General features: G+C 39.3%; 1 protein-coding gene and 1 pseudogene across 1 annotated transcript; both read right to left on the bottom strand.

The window, feature by feature from the left end:
• Positions 1 to 6: 6 nt before the first annotated feature.
• Positions 7 to 864, bottom strand: LOC122441869 (annotated as a pseudogene).
• Positions 865 to 5,170: 4,306 nt separating this feature from the next.
• Positions 5,171 to 11,328, bottom strand: GKN1 (gastrokine 1). Its single transcript, XM_043468946.1, has 6 exons — positions 11,228 to 11,328; positions 9,219 to 9,272; positions 8,985 to 9,122; positions 7,630 to 7,740; positions 6,075 to 6,222; positions 5,171 to 5,410 (listed from the first exon to the last, which is right to left on the bottom strand). The coding sequence occupies exons 1-6, from the start codon at positions 11,237 to 11,239 to the stop codon at positions 5,316 to 5,318; spliced, it is 558 nt and encodes a 185-aa protein (XP_043324881.1). The 5' UTR covers positions 11,240 to 11,328; the 3' UTR covers positions 5,171 to 5,315.
• Between the last annotated feature and the right edge of the window lie 10,135 nt (positions 11,329 to 21,463).

Here is a 21,463-nt window from a genome sequence, read left to right as displayed (position 1 = left end):
TATGATCTGGGTAACACTACTAACTGCCACTCAAACTTGATGCTTAAAAAAAGAAATATTCTTTGTTAAAGAGCAGATTAACAACACGTTTTCCATGTTCTTATAAAAAACAAGATTCTGATATGCATAATGAATCTAAATCAAAAATCCACACATGGTAGCGGAAATCCTGTCAACTTTCAGCTTAATACAACATAAATCCACAGTTATTTTGCATAAACAATTCAAAATTTAAGTTTATAATGGAAATGTCAACAAGTCTTAACTACAACATTACTGCTGATGGGTTCCACTATAGTTCACCCAGGCACAGCAGATGTGCACATCTGATAGACAGACTGCTTAGAAAATTAAAGCTATCAGAGCTATAAATTAGGAACACATAAATATGAACACAGCAATGCCAAAGCATTAGAGCGGTTAAAGAAAAAAAAAAAAAGATGTGATGTAAACACAACTGATCGTTTTCTCTGTAAGCCACTTTCCACTGATTTATAAAGCTATGGATTTATAATTCTTTTAAAAAGGACAATGTTTCCACATTGCTACATGCAGTGATTTCATCGTATGTTCTTGACTACAATGCAACCTCAATCTTCTTACACAGCTTGACATAGCCCATCAGGATTTCTTCAGAAAGTCAGCTTGTCATATTTTCAGCAGCCTTTAAGGCTTCTGTGGCCTTGCGAAGTTCCTTAATAACTGATGATAAAGCTTCTGGGTTAATTCCTTGTTCACAAAGCCGCACACATATAGACAGAGTTTCCATATCTAATCCAGTATTCAAAATTCTTGAAATCTCAAGTAGGACGCATTCAGATTCGCTGCCGCTGCCGCCGACCCGGCGCCACTGCTGCTAGCCATGGCGGAGGCCGAAGGAGGCCAGTTTGCTATCATTTCATTGAGATATTTTGCACCTATTTTTATGACAGAGATTGTCCTGTACTTTTCCTTTCTCATACCTATCACGTTTTGGAATCAACTAAATATTCTTATGAAAGGAACTGGAGAGTACTTCTCCCCTTGCCCCCATACGTTTGAATAGTTTTATGATTAGAATAGTCTATATTTTCAATGTTTGTAAAATCTCAATGTAGAAACTATTTTGGCTTGTAATTTTCTTGTGTGAAGTTTTTATACTTTTCACTAACTCCTTTTCTGGCCATAATTATTCAGGTTTGTTATTTCTTCTTGAGTGAGCTTTGGTAGGTTAAGTTTTTAGATATTCAGTTTACCCAAGCTTTCAAATTCATCTATATAAAATTCATAATACCATTTTATTGACATCTTAGTATTTGTGGTATTTGTAGGTTAGTATTATTTTTATTACTAACATTGCTTATAATTTATCTCTTATTTCTGGCTAATTTTACCTAAAGCTTGTCAATTTTCTGCCTTCCCAAAGAACCAGTTTTTGACATTGTTGAGTTTTACTAGTGTATAGTTATTTTCTATGTTACTTACATCTGCCACCATCTGTGAAATGGAATATCTCTGGCCATATCAATCAACCAGAAATGTCATAGCCATCAGTGATTTCAGGGCTCCAAATGTGAATGAGAGCTCCCCAAAACAGAAGACAATGCCTGTGATCCAGCAGATTCCCCATCCCCACGGTGACTGCTGAGGAGCTGGGGAATGCAAGAAGCAGCCATCTGCTTCTTCTTGAACAGGAGTGAATGGAGGATGTAAACAATTAGGAAATAGGATATGGCCCCAGATAGCAGAGGTGCATGTGAAAGGAATGAATTCAGTGAGTCCAGAGGCTTGCATCTTCCTATACACTGAAGAACGCTAAATTCCTTAGCTAGGTATCTGGTTTTCCTTACTAACAATAGTCTTTGATGTTCAGACTGCCTGCCCGCTTTGTTGTAAACTTGTATATAGCCTGACATCCTTTCCTGCCTGTAGGAGCAGTTTTCTCAGGGCTACTGAGATGCTGGCCTCTGGGTTCAGAAGTCCTTAATACGCCCACCAAATAAAACAACTCTCTTATTTACAGGTTGTGACCAATATTTTTTAGTCAACTTATCCATATTATTTTTTTCCTTCTACTGATTTTGCATATTTTATTGTCTTCCTTTATTTTTAAAGTTGAATGGTTGACTCAGTTTTTAGCTTTTCTTTTTTTGTAAAATGAATGTTTAAAACAGTAAGTTGTTAATAGATGATGCTCACAAGCTTTTGACATGTAGCACTTCCATTACTGCACTGTTCTAAATAAACTGTACTTTTCATCATGAATTTTTCTTTGGCTCAAGTGTTATTTAGAATTATGTTGCCTAATTTCAAAACAAATGAGACCATCTTGTTTTATTCAGAGGGGAACGTTTATACTCTCTTAATTAAATTGAGGTCTATACACAGAAATACAGAACAGACTTTTGAACTCTGTGGGAGAAGGTGAGGGTGGGATATTTCAAAAGAATAGCAGGTATACTATCTATGGTGAAACAGATCACCAGCCCAGGTGGGATGCATGAGACAAGTGCTCGGGCCTGGTGCACTGGGAAGACCCAGAGGAATCGGGTGGAGAGGGAGGTGGGAGGGGGGATCGGGATGGGGAATACATGTAAATCTATGGCTGATTCTTATCCATGTATGACAAAACCCACTGAAATGTTGTGAAGTAATTAGCCTCCAACTAATTTAAAAAAATAAATAAATTAATTAAAAAAATAAATAAATAAATTGAGGTCTATAAAAGTGTGATCTTTTTGATACCAATCATTGAATGTTTTTGAGATCTGCTTTATGCCTCAGCATGTGATCAATTTTTGTATATGTCCCGTATATGCTTAAGAAGAATGTGATTTCTGTAGTGTTCTATATATATGTTAATCAAAATAAGCTTGTTATTGTTAATTGCATTCATTTTTTTCTTAGCCGTTTACAAGTAATAGAAAAATATGCGTTAAAATCTTTAATAGTATACTCAGATTGTTAAATTATCCTGAAATTCTTATAATTTTTCTTTCATATATTTGATAGGTGTATATAATCTAAAATTTTTACTTCCCATTGAATTCAATTTCTTATCCTGAAATAGTGATGAGACAATTCTTCTAAGAAACATGAGACTCTCTGGTTCACTTAAGTCAGCTTCATGACATTGTGTCTAGTTGGGGAGTCGTGGCTTTCTTTTTCCTTCTTGCTCATAGGAGGGCAGTATGTAAGACTTTTATTTTTAATGGATCTTTGACAGGTTTCCACATCTCATGGCTTCAGGGTATTTTGGAAGCTCTGCTCTGACGGTAGCACACTTCTTATGAACAGCAGTGGAATAGAGGCAGGAGATAGATGGACTCCAGGCTAGGCATTTACAACTGGCCTTCTGTTCACACCTCCTGAAGGTGAGAAGATGAGCTCCAGGTCGGACATTCATTACCAGCCCCTTGTTTGTATTTCCTGAAGCAACAGACAAACAGGCTCCAGGGCTACACATTTACGACTGGACTCCTGTCTATATTTTGGGATCTACACGTTAATATAAAAACCAGCCACAGGAATAGGGTAAATAGCTGGACACTGGACATTTTTATGTCAAGGATAGAATTAAAACTAAACCCTGTTAAAAGAGCAGGATGTTGTATATTTCCCATCCTTGTGGCAAGGGAGACATTTCATATGCAGAGAAAGACTCCTTGGGGGACCAAAGGAGGTAGTACCATCCCATAATATGTGATGATAATATTCCATAGGCCTCTGGGCTGGAATCCATCTTAGAAAAAACTGGCACAGGCATGTCAGGGAGGGTCTTAGGGTAGGTCAGCTGTAGAGAAAGAAATCAGATAATTAGTTAGAGATAAACAAAGATCCAGAAAAATTGGCCCATGTAAATAACTTAGCTGCGTCTTCACTGCACTCCTCCTCACTAGGAGGGGTGCTCACATCCTTCCTCTCTGGGTGTGCATCTCTGTCTTGCTTCTACATTAAACAAGCCACTTCTCTGGGGGCTCTACCACTCATTGTTGGGCGATGTCTCTAATAATAAACTTTGTACTTGCAGGGACAGTTTTTGCCTCTGGGATAAATGCATTTTTTGCTGGGGGCAAAGAAAAGTAGCTTCTAGCCTCTAGTCTTTGCTGTCTGGTAGGAGGGATTCCTGTTTTTCATACAGGCTTCCCAGATCCAATGCTTAGGCAGGGAGTTAGGACCTCACTTCATGCTACCACTCACTGCTGCCTCGAACCAAGATCAGAATTGTTTCAAAATTTTAAAAATTATAATTTTTCCCAATAAGGGGCTGGTAAATATGGGCATTTTTCCAATGCCATTTCCACTATTTCAATGTCCTTAGTTTTGTTTGTTAGGTTATTTAGGGGTATCTTATATGAAGACATGGTAGTGGATTAATATCCTCTTATGGTATCCAGGATATAAAAAAATATATGTGGGAGTAATTTTTTAAAATGAGATGTACTTTCATATTAGAACACACACCAGTTGGCACCTCTGTTTTCTCTGAAATTATTCTCCTTCAGTAGAGACCTCAATGCTGTGTGTGTACCATATGACTTCACTCCCCTCCCCATCAAAGAGTGGAGGTTGTGGGCTCTTGAACCATGCATTGTGAAGAAAATTTGGAATATGGATTCAAAAGTATGAGACTTGATCTTGTGAGCTTGAAAGACACAAAAACATGGGAGATGGGGATGACATTCTGGTTCAGCCATCTTCTGCCATGAATACAGAAAAAGTCATCAAGATAGAAAGAAGAGAGAAGTTGAATTTGAGAGGAGCAGAGAAGAACTATATGTGGTTTCAGAGAGAAGGAGACTTGGGTCTTGGAGCCGAATGGCTCCAAGACCCAAGTCTCCTTCTCCTTTTCTTTCTCTAAGAGTAATTTTAGATATTCTAATATCTTTGCAATACCCTTCCCCCTCTTTTGGCTTATGCTACGTTGAGTGGATTTCTGTTGATCTGAAATGTTACTATGCACATCAACTATAGGGCAGTCTTCAGAGCAGTTGGATGGTCTTGGAACTATTCCCAGAGCTGTGGTTAGTAGTGTCTGAAGCAGCTGAAGGGGCTCTTTATAAGGGACAGGTTCTGAATATAGGCTAACATTTGGGTCTAATGCACTTCGACAACTCGCTGCCACCATACAGCACTTTTGACCCTGTGCTTTCCAAATAGAAATACTAAAGAATTTTAGTATAAGGTGAACTCAGTGCTAAATAGGTTTATTGACACTTAAGGAAACCAAACAGGACTAGGAGAGAACATTTCAGAATGATATGATAAACACCATTAGAACCCACATTTTTCTGAATAGAAAATTCTGATGACTAAACCCACAGGAACTTTTTTTTTTAGTTCTCCATTGCTTCTTCACATAAGGCAATGTTCAGAATCCAGAGTATATCAACCTTGATGCACTTTTCTGGGTACAGAATCAGGTTTGCTCCTGATAAAAAAAAAGGAAAGCACTATCAATGCCTCTTCAACGACCTGTTTTTAGGGGGATGGTGGTGAGGAATGTTGCACAGTTTTCAAACCAACTCTGCAATAATTTCAAGATTTAGCTAGCTAGCCATAAATTAACCAATTAAGAGATCTAAAAAGTTGGTGTTTTATTCGGTTCCTGAGTGGACACTCTGTTTCTGTGTAAATTATTGTTTGAATGCTCAGAATTGGTGATTGTTTGAGCTATAAAAAACCAACAGATTCTATCAGCATTCTCCTTGCATTTAGTGATTTATGAGTTTCTTGAGTTTACTCTAGATTCACCCATGAAAGGAAATATTTCAGAATGGTTAAAAATCACAGAATCCAAAGCCAAAATACTTAGGAAAGACCCAGGCAAGGAGTTTGTGTCCTCTTTCTGTGCCTGTTTCCTCACTGGAAAGTGAGAATAACAATGAAGTCTATCACATAAGACTGGGGTCACGAGTAAATGAGCTGACTCACGTAAAGCCCATTGAATGGTGCATGGCACAGAGCAAGCACTACATAAGTGTTAGTTTTGATCACCACCTCCTGAGAAATTGTGTCCTCCGTGGACATGCCTGAAAACAGTCTGACAGTCCTACCAGCACTAACTCAGAATGCACAGTAGGGGGGTTCCTCACCCTGAATCTCTTCAGCCATGTATGTTGGAATCCCCTGGCACATGGTAACAATGGATTTTCCAAACTGGTCCAGGTTGTTGACTTTGTCAGGCTTGACGGAGTAGATCAGGCTCTTGGGAGGTGGTCCCTCTGGTCCTCTACCCTGAAGCTGAGTGTGGGGAAGACAGGTGGCAAGGAAGAGAGAGAAGGGGTGTTAAACCCAGTGGTTTGTTGAATTGGGGATTGTATACAAGGCCAAGTAGAGACATTGCTTTGCCAACAAGGTCCGAATAGTCAAGACTATGGTTTTTACAGTCACTGTGTATGGATGTGAGAGTTGGACCATAAAGAAGGCTGAGTGCTGAAGAATTGATGCTTTTGAACTGTGGTGTTGGAGAAGACTCTTGAGTCCCTTGGACAGCAAGGAGATCACACCAGACCATCCTAAAGGAAATCAACCCTGACTATTCATTGGAAGGACTGAGGCTGAAGCTGAAGCTCCAATACTTTGGCCAACTGATGCGAAGAGCTGACTCATTAGAAAAGACTCACCTGATGCTGGGAAAGGTTGAGAGCAAGAGGAGAAGGGGACGACAGAGGATGAAGTGGCTGGATGGCACTACTGACTAATGGGCATGAGTCTGAGCAAACTCCAGGAGATAGTGAAGGACAGGGAAGCCTGGCGTGCTGCAGTTCATGGGGTCGCAAAGAGTAGGACAACTGAGGGACTGAACAACAACGAGGCTGACAGGGCATGTTTCTGGGCTATAATTTTTCCATAATCAAAATGAAGAAGAACCAGTTACAACCCTGTATATCTCAGCACTTTGAAATGTCCTAAGGGATTTAGCTGATTCAAAACATCAGCTTTTCATAACAGCGTAAGTCAGGGTAAATTTACACTGAAGGTTATAGCTCGTTTGGTCATCTTATATTCCTTGGATTGAGCTATATGATCATCAGTCTCTGAAAATGCAGTTTGTTTTCTTTACACTATCAATGAAAGATACCCACTTATCAGTTATACAAATATAAACTCAGGCTGACATTTTAGTGATAGTTCCCCTCTCCCTGCCCACCACTCCTAGGGTTACCAGATAAAATACAGGACACCCAGTTAAATTTTGATTTCAGGTAAACAACAGATCGTTTGTAAGCATGTCCCAAATATTGCATGGGACATAGTTAGGAAAAAAAAAATTATCCACTGTTTATCTGAAATTCAAACCTAACTGGGTATCCTCTATTTTTGTTTGTTAAATCTAATAACCCTAACCCAAATCTTCTGGGAGAATGTCCTTTAAGTGTGGAGGACTCCCCTTGATGTGAACAGAGCTTTGTTCCCCTATTAGTAAGAGTGAGGTGTTCTGATCAGACTCCAGAGGGACAGGTTTGAGTGTGATGGCAGTTGCCTCTCGTCAGGCAGTTCCAATTCCTCTTCCCCTTTTGTGCTGCACATGACAATGTACTATGTGGTCAAGAGGGAGCAACTGTGACCTTCTCATGGTTTATTGGAAATCATAAGACCCCCCCCCCCCGACCCCGAGCAAAAGAATAAAATGACTTTTGCTTTTACCTTGTTTTTCTTGGCCAGCATATCAAGGGCTTGAATAGAGGGCATGACTTCCTTGTTCATTTTGTGCACAATGCATGACTTCTTCTTAAAGGATCTGATTACAGCAAAGCCCTATTAAAGAAGATGGTGGGTGGTAAACAGTGTGTTCTCCAAGGTGTCTTTCTCATCAGAAATTAGTTTCACCAGCAGAGGGAAATGGAATTGTGAGATCACAATGAACTGAGATGAGAGTGCTGGATCTGGCCCTGTTTTGCAATCATATTTATTGCTGACATTCAGAAGCATAGATCACAAACTCTTTGAGGGAGAGACTGTTGAATTCACTTCAGACTCTAGCCCAGCAAGAGTCTCCCTACATGTTTGTTTTGCTGAAATAAATTTTTAAATACTTTCATATTTTAATCTCCTTTGATCTTCACAACATTTCAAGGAGGCTAGCAGGATAGTTGGAGAAGGCAATGGCAACCCACTCCAGTACTCTTGCCTGGAAGATCCCATGGATGGAGGAGCCTGGTAGGCTGCAGTGCATGGGGTCACGAAGGGTCGAACATGACCGAGCACCTTCACTTTCACTTTTCACTTTCACACATTGGAGAAGGAAATGGCAACCCACCGCAGTGTTTTTGCCAGGAGAATCCCAGGGACGGTGGAGCCTGGTGGGCTGCCGTCTATGGGGTCGCACAGCGTCGGGCACAACTTAAGTGACTTAGTAGCAGTGGCAGCAGTAGCAGGATAGTAATTAGTTTTCTAACTGACCAGATGATAAAGCTGAAACTACAAAGAGTTGCCTTTTCTAAACGACAAATTTTGTTAAATATAGAGCTGACAATTGCAGAGTTAGGTTTTCTAACTAGAGCCAAGTGGGTATTATTTTTTTGTTGTATTTTTAGCTGCCCCTACATTTAATTAATATTGTCAGTTACATTTACTTTAGTCCTTTTGAATTATAAATGAAATGCCAATTTCTATCTTTTTAGGAAATTGACAGTAGAATGATGTGGATTATGGTTTGGCAACAGTAATATTATGAAGGTCTTTCATCTTTATTGAGGGTTTCTGCAGGTAAGGCCAAAGGATGTTGCACTTGTTTTATAGCCTCATACCATTCACTGGATTCTAATTAACATTCACTGACTTGAATTTTAACTTACTATGAGAAACTTATTGACAGCAATTTTATCTAGGAATGTAAGCTGAGTAAGCAAAAGAGACACTTTTACTTATAACTCTCTTCTTATGTGCAGTTAGAATTTACGTAATTTTTTGTTTTTTTGTGGTTAGCAGGCAGTTTTCATTATTGTTTACAAAGAAATGCCATGTTTGCAAAGAAGAGAAATTGCATATTGACTACCTACACTTCCGTAATCCCAGAGGGAATTCCAGGAGCCCCATCCGTTGTTATTGTCAATATTGGCCACGCCATGTTCGTTGTTGACACTCACTGACTGCTGCCCACTTCCACCACTGTTGTTGTTATCATTGACATTGATATCCTGAAATTTACAAGAAATGGACAATGATTTAATACCACTTTTTTTTTTTTTTTTGCAAATGCATTTTGGTAACACACTTTAAAAAATAAAACTTACATAGCCAGCAAGAGTAGGAGTCAGGAAGATGCCAAGAAGTCCAGCAAAGACAATCTGAAATCACAAATAACATTGGTCTACTGTTAAACGGCAAAACGATGTCCTCATTGTCTTTTTCTAGCTAAGCTTATTAAAGTGCTTACTAAATTTGTTGAGTGATCTGTCTTTTCTTCTTCTTTGATCTTCAATTTTTTTAAATTGTAGAAAATTCAATGATAATGTTGAATTTTAGGTTAATTATAAATAATTATGTTGATTGTTTTAGAATTTTTAATGTAGGTCTTACAAAAAACTGAAGAAGTGTAAGTATATTGAAAAATAGCGTTGACACTGAATAATAGCATACATGGCATGAAAATGGTTTTAAGTTCTGAGAAGCAGACCTGAAAGTGAATTAAGAACTTTCTTAATGTGGTCTAGAAATCAAATAGGACTGATTTCCAGATCAAATTATTGACCTGAATGCTTTCTCTTCTTCCAAGACCTCCTAATCTCAGAAGCAGTCTTTTTATTAAAAAAAATTTTTATTGTGGTAAAAGTCACACAATATAAAACATACTATTTTAACCATATTTAACTATATGGTTCAGTGACACTAAGTACATTCATACTATTGTCCCTATTTCCCCTTCCCATCCCACGCTTGGCCCCTGGCATCTATCAATGTACTTTTTGACTCTATGAATTTAACTATTCTAGGTATCTCATGTAAGTGAAATCAAATAGTCTTTGTCTGCATTTACTATATATATATATATTCAAAGCAATGGATTAGTAACCAGGTTGGATATGAATGATGAGAAGCCAAAGATGGAGTATCTGGCTATCAAGCGTGCTTAGTAGAAGGGAAGTCAATCACTGTCCCAGGATACCTGGGGTAATCATAGTTGTCATTGAGTACATGATACTGGTTCTCAGAACACAGAGCTTTATGCAGGATGTACAATTCTGGGTCCCTATGTTCATTTTCTTTGCCTGGAACAAAATGGTTTGAGACCTGCACTAGTGATTCAAGATAATTAAAAAAAAAAAGTGTTTGATGTATCCCCTGATAGTTTAAAAAGGAGGACGAAAAAAAATCAGAGGTGGAAGAAATTTTAAAGATCTATTAGTACAACATAATTCTTCACAGATGAGAAAATGGAGCTTCAGAAGTTGAGTGACTTGGCCAAGGGTGTACCTTTTGTTCATACCACAACTGCAAGAGAAATCAGATTTAACCTGTGTCTGAAGCTTTTTTTTTTTCTTAACCTTCCTATCATTAGCACTTATTTCCAGAAAACTATTTCACACTTGCATCTCCATTATGAAGCAGAATCTACTGTCATTTGTTTTAATGTTTAATATGTCAAAATATGAATGTTTGTTCACCCTACTCTAGCCCTTTTGCATCCTGTTATGAGACAGGCAGCATCACCAGTTGCTTTGGCAGAATTTTGCTGTTCATTTGCTACTCTCTCAGCCTTTTACATGAAACAAATGAGCTGATGAACTAGCTTCATGCTGCTAGTGTTTTCATGACTATAAGACTATAGGCAGGGTTCAAGGCAAAACTTTTTACTTAGAGATCCATTTCACAGGAGGGAATGTGACAGTAAGTCTCTCACTAATTTGTTTTGAAAATAAGCTTTTTATCTTGCTTGAACCTGCTCAGTAGTTTTTTTTTGTCAAAAAAGGAATTCAAGAATGTAATGAAAAATCAGACATTTCCTATAGAGTTAGCAACTGTTTGCTCTGTGCCCAGATCTGAATCAACAGATCCAGAAAGCAATTTTTTTTTAAAGATAGTGTCATATAAGATGCTCGGGCAGCTAACTAATCCCAGTATAATTATCCTTCTCTATGGAGATGCTTATCAATGCCATGATTCCATAAAAAAGGATTATTCTTATTTTTACAAATTTTTCCATGACAGTGATATTATAATAAGAAGCATACCCCCACTTAGCTGAGAATATTAGCAGTTTCCAATTATAAGGTAATAAATTCAAAAGGAACAATCTACTCACTGTGAACTTCATCTTGACTTCACCAAAGCAATGAAGCTGAGATGACAGGTGTGCATTCAGATAAAAAGTGTTCTCATATTTGTACTTGACCAGCTTTACCCAAGCTAGGTGTGAACAGGTGGGGCCTAAGACTTATCTTTCTCCATTTTCCATATCTGTGCCACATTCTGGCATACCAGGAAGCCTTTTGGAATATCCGCCTGGTTGGCAAGGCATTTTGACATGGAGCTGATCTGACTCACCCTATGTTGAAGTTGAAGATATCAAAATGAGCAGTATGATTGATGGCAACTGCTGGTCCAATTGAAGCCGTGGCTGTGGGTATTTTATACATTGATATTACACTGAGATTTAGGAAAAGAATCATCCCTAAAATCAAACAAGATAAGAAACTAAGGACCTTGCAGAGAGCAGCTCCTGTAAGAACGTGGCATGGCTTCCTCTTCGTACCTTCAACTGAGCCACTGTGATGTTTTTGCTTAGGCTAAGCTGTTCTATTAGGGCTTCCCAAGTGGTGCGGTGGTAGAGAATCTATCTGTCAATGCAGCAGACACAGGAGATGCGGGTTGGATTCCTGGGTCAGAAAGATCCTCTGGAGGCGGAAATAGTAACCCACTCCAGTATTCTTGCCTGGGAAATCCCATGGATGGAGGAGCCTGGTGGGCTACAATCCATGGGGTTACAAAGAGTTGGTCACAACTGAGCATGCAGGCATGCAAACATATTCTATTAGCTACTCCCACCAAACCTATATCTTCCTCTGCAATCCTGAGCTCTCTCAGTGACAGGACCATACATCTGGTTAGAAAACTAAGGACTCTCTGTGACTCTTCTTACCACCACATACAGTTAGTTACTAACCTTGTCATTTCATCTTAGAATTGACTCTAAACCCTGGCTTTGTCCACAGCTTTGTTCACCTGGACTTTTACAACAGTGATGTAATTGATAGCTCTGGTTATCAGTCTCATATTCCAGGGCATTTTCTCCATTTTCCCTAAGGCTGTTTTTCTAAAGTATTTAAGTAAACTGACTCTACTACACTTTGAAATTTTCACTGGCAACCTACAAGATAAACTTCAAGCTCACTGGAATGGCTCAGAAGGCCCTTTTTTATAAGATTTCCAGAGCCTCTCCAGCTGTATCTGTCACTCTATGCTAAAAATCTGTATTTGAGCTACACCAGGGTTCTCACTCTAGTGGAAACATTCAGGATGGTTCATGCCTCTCTGCCTTCATACATGCTGTCCCTTCACCCTGGAGTGCCAACCCTTGCCTTTATCTCTAACTGGTAATCGTTATTCATTTTCCAGGCCAAGCTCAAATATCGCTGCCTCCATCACAGCTTCTCCATATCCTGGGGCTAAATCTTTTTCTTTTTCCCTGGAGCTCCAAAAGGAATCCTGTCCTTTGACTTGTTTTTAGATAATTAAATTTTCAGAAATGATGCTAACATAATCTTTTTCTGATGTTTTCATCAGAAGCAGAAAGTAGATATTGTCACTTGGGCAAACAAGTAAATGCTCAAAACAATCTTGGAGGTGAATTAAAGTCTTAATTTTTTTTCCTGCTCTCTCTTACAAATGGAAGTTAGTAAATTAAATTACTGAAGAGAAAAACTATACCTCATGAATCACTGATCTATAAATTTCCCCTTGGGAAGCCTTCTTGAGCCCATAGCTATCCTTCTATGTATGGATTGCAATCACAGTACTGGGTTATGTGGTTATAAAGCTTGATCACTATCTATATCTCTTTCAGAATGTTGGTTTGAGTGGTTTAGTGTAGCTGTGGTAAGATTTTGTTTATGTTTTTAATATGTTCACTAATCTTTACCAAACTTACTCTTTAACTGCAGAAGATCGGGAAGCCTGGGATAGAGGCAGACATCTGTGAAGAGGTCTTCTTCTTCTTCACGTGCTGCCATGTGACTTCAAAGTCAGAGGAGACAGCATGGTGTCTGTACACTCAGCCATGTGTAGTCACGTTGGTACATCGCTGCAGTACCTAGGATACGTTTTGACTGTCATATCTAATGAAGGATTGGAGGTTGACATATTTTCCTCTGGGCCTATGGAATGCTGGTCTGGAAGATGCTCCACAATGAGTAAATAGTTAACTAGCTAACTAGAGTTCAGGGTTCAATAATCTCCCTCTTAGGAACTGACAACTGACATTCACCTATCAAATGTGCGAAGGAATTTGTAGAGGAGAAATCTATGTCATGTTGTTTCATCCAGATTCTCCTAAACTTAACTGACCATAGAACCTGGTTTTCCTTTTTTCTTTTATTGATTTATTTTTCCTAGTATCTATTAACATTCCTTGGAGGCAGCTTCCTTAGGGAGACAACAATTGTGCTGCCTACGAGGATGCATCTTGGATTTGACAATAATTCCTCCTTTATATAATATTGTATTTCAGTGGCCTCAAAAATCAGAAGAACCTCTTCCTCTGTACTTTGTGTGTGCTGTGCTGTGCTTAGTCACTCAATCATGTCGAACTTCTTGTGACTGCACGGATTGTAGCCCACCAGGCTCCTCTGTCCACGGAATTCTCCAGGCAAGAATACTGGAGTGGGTTGCCAAGCCCTCCTCCAGGGGATCTTCCCAACCCAGGGATCAAACCCAGGTCTTCCGCATTGCAGGTGGATTCTTTACTCTCTGGGCCACCAGGGAAGCCCATGAATACTGGAGTGGGTAGCCTATCCTTTCTCCAGGGGTTCTTCCCAATCCAGAAATAGAGCTGGGGTCTCCTGCATTGCAGGTGGATTCTTTACCAGCTGAGCTACCAGGGAAGCCCATACTTTGTGTGAAAGTGAAAGGCACTCAGTCGTGTCCAACTCTTTGCAACTCCATGGACTATACAGTCCATGGAATTCTCCAGGCCAGAATACTGGAGTGGGTAGCTGTTCTCTTTTCCAGGGGATCTTCCTGATTCAGGAATCGAACTGGGGTCTCCTGCATTGCAGGCAGATTCTTTACCAACTGAGCTATCAGTGTAGTATGTATGAAATATACTCACCTCACCCCACACCCTATATGTGTGTGGGGAGGGGTCAACCCTGACCTCAACACTAGTCTCATCCAAAAGTCTTAAGGAAGTGGGAATTCCCTGGCAGTCCAGTGGTTAGCACTCTGCGCCTTCACTACTGAGGACCCAGGTCCAATCCCTGGTAGGGGAACTGAGATCCTACAAGCCACGTGCATGAGCAAGTCTCTTGTTCCCTTCCATTCTTTCATTTTATATGTTTCTTATCTTCCCTTGAGAGAAAGACAAGTGTTTTTGTCACCTCCATAGAACTTAGAATATATATGGCACATATATGATGCTCCATAGGCCCATTTTGGGCTTCCTTTGTGGCTCACCTGGTAAATAATCTGCCTGCAATGGGGGAAACCTGGGTTCGACCCCTGGGTTGGGAAGATCCCCTGGAGAAGGGATAAGCTACCCACTCCAGTATTCTGGCCTGGAGAATTCCATGGACAGTCCACGGGGTCACAAAGAGTCAGACACGATTGAGCGACCAACACACACTGAAAGGTGATGTTCAAGCTAGAAGATAAAATATGCACAATATTTATTCATTTCTGATTTTTGGAGCCAGCTAGGTAGGTGCTGCCTTGCACTGGCTATGGTAACACAACAAGGGAGTCTGGGAGATGGTGTGACCCCAGTGCCCAAGGTCAGTGTGGGGCAAACCAGCCCCTGCGTAAATAAAGCCTCCTCTGCCCACAGAGCTCAATGCTGGGCCATGGAAAGAACAAGGCCCTGTTTTATCTCATAGCACACACACCCAGGACCTCACGTCACCCCACACCCTGTATGTCCAGCTGGGTGTAAGCTCTCTTTGTGTGGATCAAACAGGGGTGCGATATGAGTGTGATATGGTCAGGCCACAGATCCGGAGGAACTTTCAGAGCTGTTCTGCATAAATCAGACTTCTATTTCCCTTCTCTCTCTCTGAGTGAAAGGGATGTTTACTTACAGGGTAATTTTTCATCATTAAATATCCTCATTCAAGATTCCTTCTCTGGTGTAGGTACGTAGAGGGGCTGCCCTCAACACCTAGGAAGCCTGAAGGAATCTCATCTTCCCTTTTCTTCTTCCCCATTTTTCTGATATTTAGGACTCAGCTGGCCTTTAACCCCTGTGACTTCACACTGTACTTTCTTTGCTGGAGGGGGGAATCCCCTTCATGCCGAGATTCTGTCTCAGTCTCTCTGCCTCTGTTGTCTTGCTGAACACCAGACTGTGATGGTCCCGCATCAGATGGTTCACTGTGAAATCTGAGCACCTTTGTCACCTGGAGGTGGGGAGTGGAGGGGACTTCTGCCCCCATCCCACAATCTTGCTTTACCAGTTTGCATCTAAGACTCTAATAACAGTCCCTGTGATTACAGCTTCCAGGGCTTTTAGCCGTGATGTACTCCTATTGAACCTTCCATATATATTTCTGGCCAGGAATGACACATCTGAAAAAATAGCAATAGGAACATGTAGAATAGCATGTTAATAATTATTGCTAGAAGGCTTCCAATTCCAGAAAATCCATACTTATTACATAGTTGTTTTTTTGTATAGGAGAGAAATTCTTTTCAAATTACAGCAACGTGGAGGAAGCTGTTTCTTATGGCATCACAGATTCTTCTCTTTTTGTTATTTCCTCAAGGACCATTGCCTGCCAAAATCTATATAATGCTGACTTTCTGTTGCTGCCTGTATGTCTGTCCAATCACATCTGCCAAACCTCTGAAACCCCTCAGAGACAACCAGTGATACATTATGACTCCAATCGGTCGCTAACCTTGAGCGTTAGAGCATTGTGAACAGGATTTGGAAACATCTTGCTAAAAGAAGGTCTCCTGAGTGATGACATCATTTCTATAAAATATATGAAAGTAGAAATAAAAGGAATATTGATTAATAACTTCATTTTTCATCACTATGAAGAGTAATCAAATCAAAGTACTTTTATTCTGAAAAGGAGTTGGAGAAAATATGCCTACTTGAGGAATAGAAACAAAGTGATAATAACGTGCTGCTTTATACTTATTTACAGGTAATTCAGAAGTAATAGCACACTCCTTGCTGATTGCTCATATTGAAGCAATTTAGAGAAAGTGGTGTGAAAGCTCATGCTGATGGTATGTTCCTTCAGCCATAGCAGTCAGGCCTGGAAAGGATCAAAGTGAACAATGGAAGATGAAAATCAGATTCTAAGTGATGAGAACCAAAAGTAGCACAGCTGTGAGGGCCACACCTGGAGCCCAGGTTTTGTGAGGACCCCATGGTCCCCACACTGAACTATCCCCATGACTTCCCTGGCAGAAGAGGCCAAAGTGAAGGACTTGCCCTAAGACTGAACAGTGAAACATGATTTTGTGGATCATTGAATGTTCTGCAGGGTGACTGATCTAAACTGGTTTCCTTTTCTGCATCCCAGATAGAAAATACATACATGTGTGTAATCTGTTCATGTCTGGAAGCACACATCCTCAGAGGAAGAAGCTGGATACTCAGAGGTGCTTCAGGGAATACTGAGCTCCATGTTTATTCAATTATGTACTCGTTCTACCCACACCCCTAGTCTCCAATTCCTGGAAATGCTTAATAGAGTGTATCCATTGGGATTTACTCTGGAATGTATTTTTTCTTCAGGGGTCCAACTGCATTTAAATAAAGACTCAATGCCCCTCATCCAGCTGGGGAAGTTTTTTCATTTGCTGCTCAGACCTATAATTCTTTGCTCATTTTCTCATATTGAAAAGTAATCAATTAACCATGTTAATTAATCATGTTAATTAACCAGCTAATGCAATGAGCCAGTTAAACACAAGTGCTATAGAAGATTCAAAGATATAAAACAAGTGCTCACACTCCAAGATCCTGAAATCTGTCCAAAGGGAAGGATTGGTTTTTTGGACATGTGATCACTATAGTACCCATGCAGGACTCATGCTCAGAAGAGGGCCCCAAACTTAACGTTTTGGAGTTGCCAACTTGAAATTCTTATTAATTATATTTCTGAATTTGTGTTTTGTAAGTAGAGTCCAGTGGGACAATGCAGCATGCCCTGGGGGCTTGGATTTGTGGCTTGTGGGTCGTCCCAATTCCTGCTTCTCCCCAACTTCCTGGATGGTCTCTCCACTGCCCACTCCTCTGCCTCCACTGTGGAGTCTGGGTGCAGATGCAGACATGATCAAGGTCAGACATGTACACCTGCATGCTGAGTCATAGTGAGGGGCCCCGGGTGCCCCTCAGGATTTGCAGTTACTTCCAACTATCCCCATGCCTGAGAGAGTAGTGTGACATTAACTATCAAATCAAAGACACCATCATAGGTTGAGAGAAAGAGAGAAACTATGGAAGAAAGGAAAAAGCTTTTTTTTCTTTTTTATAAATTTATTTATTTATTTTAATTGGAGGCTAATTCCTTTATAATATTGTGGTGGTTTTTTGTTTCTTGAGCAAGAGGTGCTATATTTTCATTTTGCCCTGGGCTTCACAGACTACGTATCTGGCTCTGTAAGGAGACAAGACACACACATAATGTGGCTATATCAAAACAAGGTAAGAGAAAGGTTCTGGGAGGCTTTGAACTTATCCAAGGTCACATGCCTGTTAAAAATGGAATAATCCTTTCGTGTAACCCAGAAGTCTATATTCTTTTGTTTTATGCCTTGCAGTTTCTCCAAATGAGCAGTAGAGACAAAACATTCAGAGGAGTGTGTGCTCTTTAAGCTGGAATAGTTATGGAGGCTTCATGCAGAAGATGAACCTTTGGTCAAGTCCTGGGGGGCAGTCTGGATCTAGACACCCAGGAAACAAGTGTCAGCCTAGGGGAGTTGCAGAGCCAGGTCGTGTGAACTGGGGGAGAATCACCTTACAACGTTCTTAATACTCTCAGATTCATCTTTATAGTTATGAAATCTCCCATTTAATTGCATTTCAATAGAGAAAAGTTGAGTCAGAATTATTCCATTTATCAAGAACTGACAATTTGCTACACACTAAGCTCAAGATAGTCTAGGGATTTAATCTTCACTAATAGCCACATGAAAATTCCCTTTCTCCCTGACTTCTGGGCTCAGCTATGTCAGCCTCATACTTCCCTGCATGTGTGAAGGCGCTTTTCTCTTTGCCACACCTATAAGTTCCTTGCGCTCCTCCCAGAAAAATAATATTTTAGTTGGTGTTAGTTTCCATGGGTGTTTCTCTAAAAAGGCAATCACTAGTTTTTTAAAATAATTAACACACCTTTAAATTTGATTTGCTGTCTTCATATAGGCACATATTCAAGGGGGTATCTAAACAGATATGTATATTTTAGAAATGTAGATACTATTTATTGTGTAGAATTTCGTGGCTCACCCTAAAATAAATTGAAGAATTGACTCCTTTATCATGCTGTTATTGCCCACTTTATCTTGGATAATTTTTTTTTGAAGCCTGCTTTATCTAAAATTAATATAGATACTCTAGCTTTTAAAAATTAGTGTTAGATGGTATGTATTTCTTTACTCCTTTACTTTAAACTGTATTTTAATATATAATCTGTGTCTTTATATTTAAAGTGAGTTTCTTGAACATAACATATAGTTGGGTCTTGTTTTTCTGATCCACTTTGACAATTTCTTTTTTGCTTGGTGTATTTAGATCATTCATATTTAAAGTAATTATTGAAATAGTTGGATTAATAGCTAATATGTTTGAAACTATTTTGTATTTGTTTCATTTGTTTTTTTCTTTCTTTCCTTTTTTTAACCTTTTTTATTTTTTAAAGTTTTTTGAAAAGATAAGTTTTAAGTTGGCATTAAAATTGAGTGGAGTTCCTATATCCTCCTTTCCCTCACATGCATAGCCTCCCTTAGCAACACTGAAATGAAAGGTACGTTTGTTACAATTGATGAACCTATACTGACACATCATTACCACCCAAAATCCATAGTTTGCATTACATTTGAACAGCTGTCTATCAGATCAATTAAGGGAAAAGATTTCATTTTACCTTCTTTATTCCTTCTCTTATTGTCTTAGGCGTTCAGACGTGGTGGTTTATAAACAATACATATTTGTTTTCTCAAGGTTCTAGAGGCTCATATGTCCAACAGATTCCTAATCTATGAGAGCCCACTTCCTCTATGAGGGCCATTTTCTTACTGAGAGGCTCTGCAACTTGTCAAATGTCACATGGCAGCTAAAAAATGGGATGATGTTTTCATGAAATCTGGGAGCCTGTACTTTTCTTTTGTGACTTGTGGCTTCTTCAAATGAGCACTATAGACAAAACATTCAGAGGAGAGTGAGTTCTTTAAGCTGGGATAGTTACAGAGGCTTCACCTAGAAGATGAAACTTTTTTTACCTTATGCTCACTAAAAGAAGTAAATGGTTTCTTATTAAATTATTGATTTGTGATTTCTTAATAACTAACAAGACTGAATGTGTATTATAAATAGTAAATAGTGACCATAACATTAGATAACATTTATTAAGAACCTACTGTGTCTGCTACTCCACTATGTGCTTTATATGTGTGCCCTCGTTCAATCTTCATGGTACCCCTGTGAGGGGATGTTTTTATTACCCTTTCTTTACAGATGAGGATATTGAGGCACTGAGAGATTAAATAACTTGGCAAAGAACACACAGTGAGCTGGAACACTTAGACAATTCAAATTCAGGTAAGATGTGTCAGAAGCTGTAACTCAAAGCACCTCCTATTGTTTTGTTCCCTCTAATCATGTCTTTGGCCATTAAAGACATGTTCCATGTGTTCATTTTATAACCTGTGGATTTGTAAAATGTTTCATAAGTTGAGACTAAATCTACATCTGTGACTCAATTTCTGTCTTGTAAATAGGTTCATTTGTACTCTTTTTAAAGATTCTATATAAGCAATATCATATGATCCTTGCTTTCTCTGATTTACATCACTCAATAGGGCAATCTCTAGGTCTGTACATGTTGCTGCAAATTACATGTGTTACTTTTCTGTTGCTTAACATCTACTATATATTTCTTGATTATTATCTTTTAATTGAAGTATAGTTGACTTACAATATTGCGTTAGTTTTAAATGTACAACAAAGTGTTTCAGATATATATACATATATATATATATATGTATATATATTCTTTTTCAGAGTCTTTTTGCATGTAGGTTACTACAAAATACTGAGTATAGTTCCCTGTGCTATACAGTACATCATTGTTGGTTATCTGTTTTCTATATATATAACAGTGTGCATAACATTTACTATATTTTAATAGTTATTTATGTTTATGATAGCAAGCTCTGAGAACAGATACTCATCGGGTCTGATTTATTCTTCTATCCATCTCAGAATATTTATCTGGTGACTTTCATAAGGGAGACTGTCATTGAGAACAGAAAGAAGAAGAGAAATAAAAGAAGGAAGGAAAGAAGAAAGAGAGACAAAATATATAAAGGTAATATGAAAAGACAATAGCATGGTGAAAGGTGGGGAGTCTAAGACATGGAGGGAAAGGACAGGAAAGTAAAGTTGAGTGTCTTTTGTGGCAATTGAGTAAATGAACATCTCTCTATCTCTATAACCACATCTTCTCTCCTTCATTTAAGTATTTCTCACTCATACTACTTGAGAAATTTAGTTTGCAATGAGACTATAAAAGTGAGCTAAATGCCAAGCTGCTGCTGCTGCTGCTGCTAAGTCACTTCAGTCGTGTCCGACTCTGTGCGACCCCATAGACGGCAGCCCACCAGGCTCCCCCGTCCCTGGGATTCTCCAGGCAAGAACACTGGAGTGGGTTGCCATTTCCTTCTCCAATGCATGAAAGTGAAAATTGGAAGTGAAGTCGCTCAGTCGTGTCCGACTCTTAGCGACCCCATGGACTGCAGCCCACTAGGCTCCTCCATCCATGGGATTCTCCAGGCAAGAATACTGGAGTGGGGTGCCATTGCCAAGCTAACAGTATTCAATTTTAGCCTACAGTTGCTGGAGAATTTTAGAAAGTCTTTGAATACAAGAGCCTTTAAGTCTTGAATTAATTGGTTCTGAGGATGGAACAATGGAAAGTCTGGAAACATGGAGACAATTTTGGCCTTTTCTCTTATGCCCAAAGACTGGCTTCCTCTTTTTGGCACAGAGCTAAGCTTCATTCCCCTCATGTCTAGATATGAACTGTGGCTGGTCCTTACTAATGGATAATGAATGGATGTGGTCATTTTCATTCTGAAGAAGCTAAAAGAA

The sequence above is a fragment of the Cervus canadensis genome, chromosome 5, assembly GCF_019320065.1.
Source record: "Cervus canadensis isolate Bull #8, Minnesota chromosome 5, ASM1932006v1, whole genome shotgun sequence".
Classification (NCBI taxonomy): Eukaryota; Metazoa; Chordata; class Mammalia; order Artiodactyla; family Cervidae; genus Cervus; species Cervus canadensis.
This window is presented reverse-complemented; position numbering and strand designations above follow the sequence as displayed.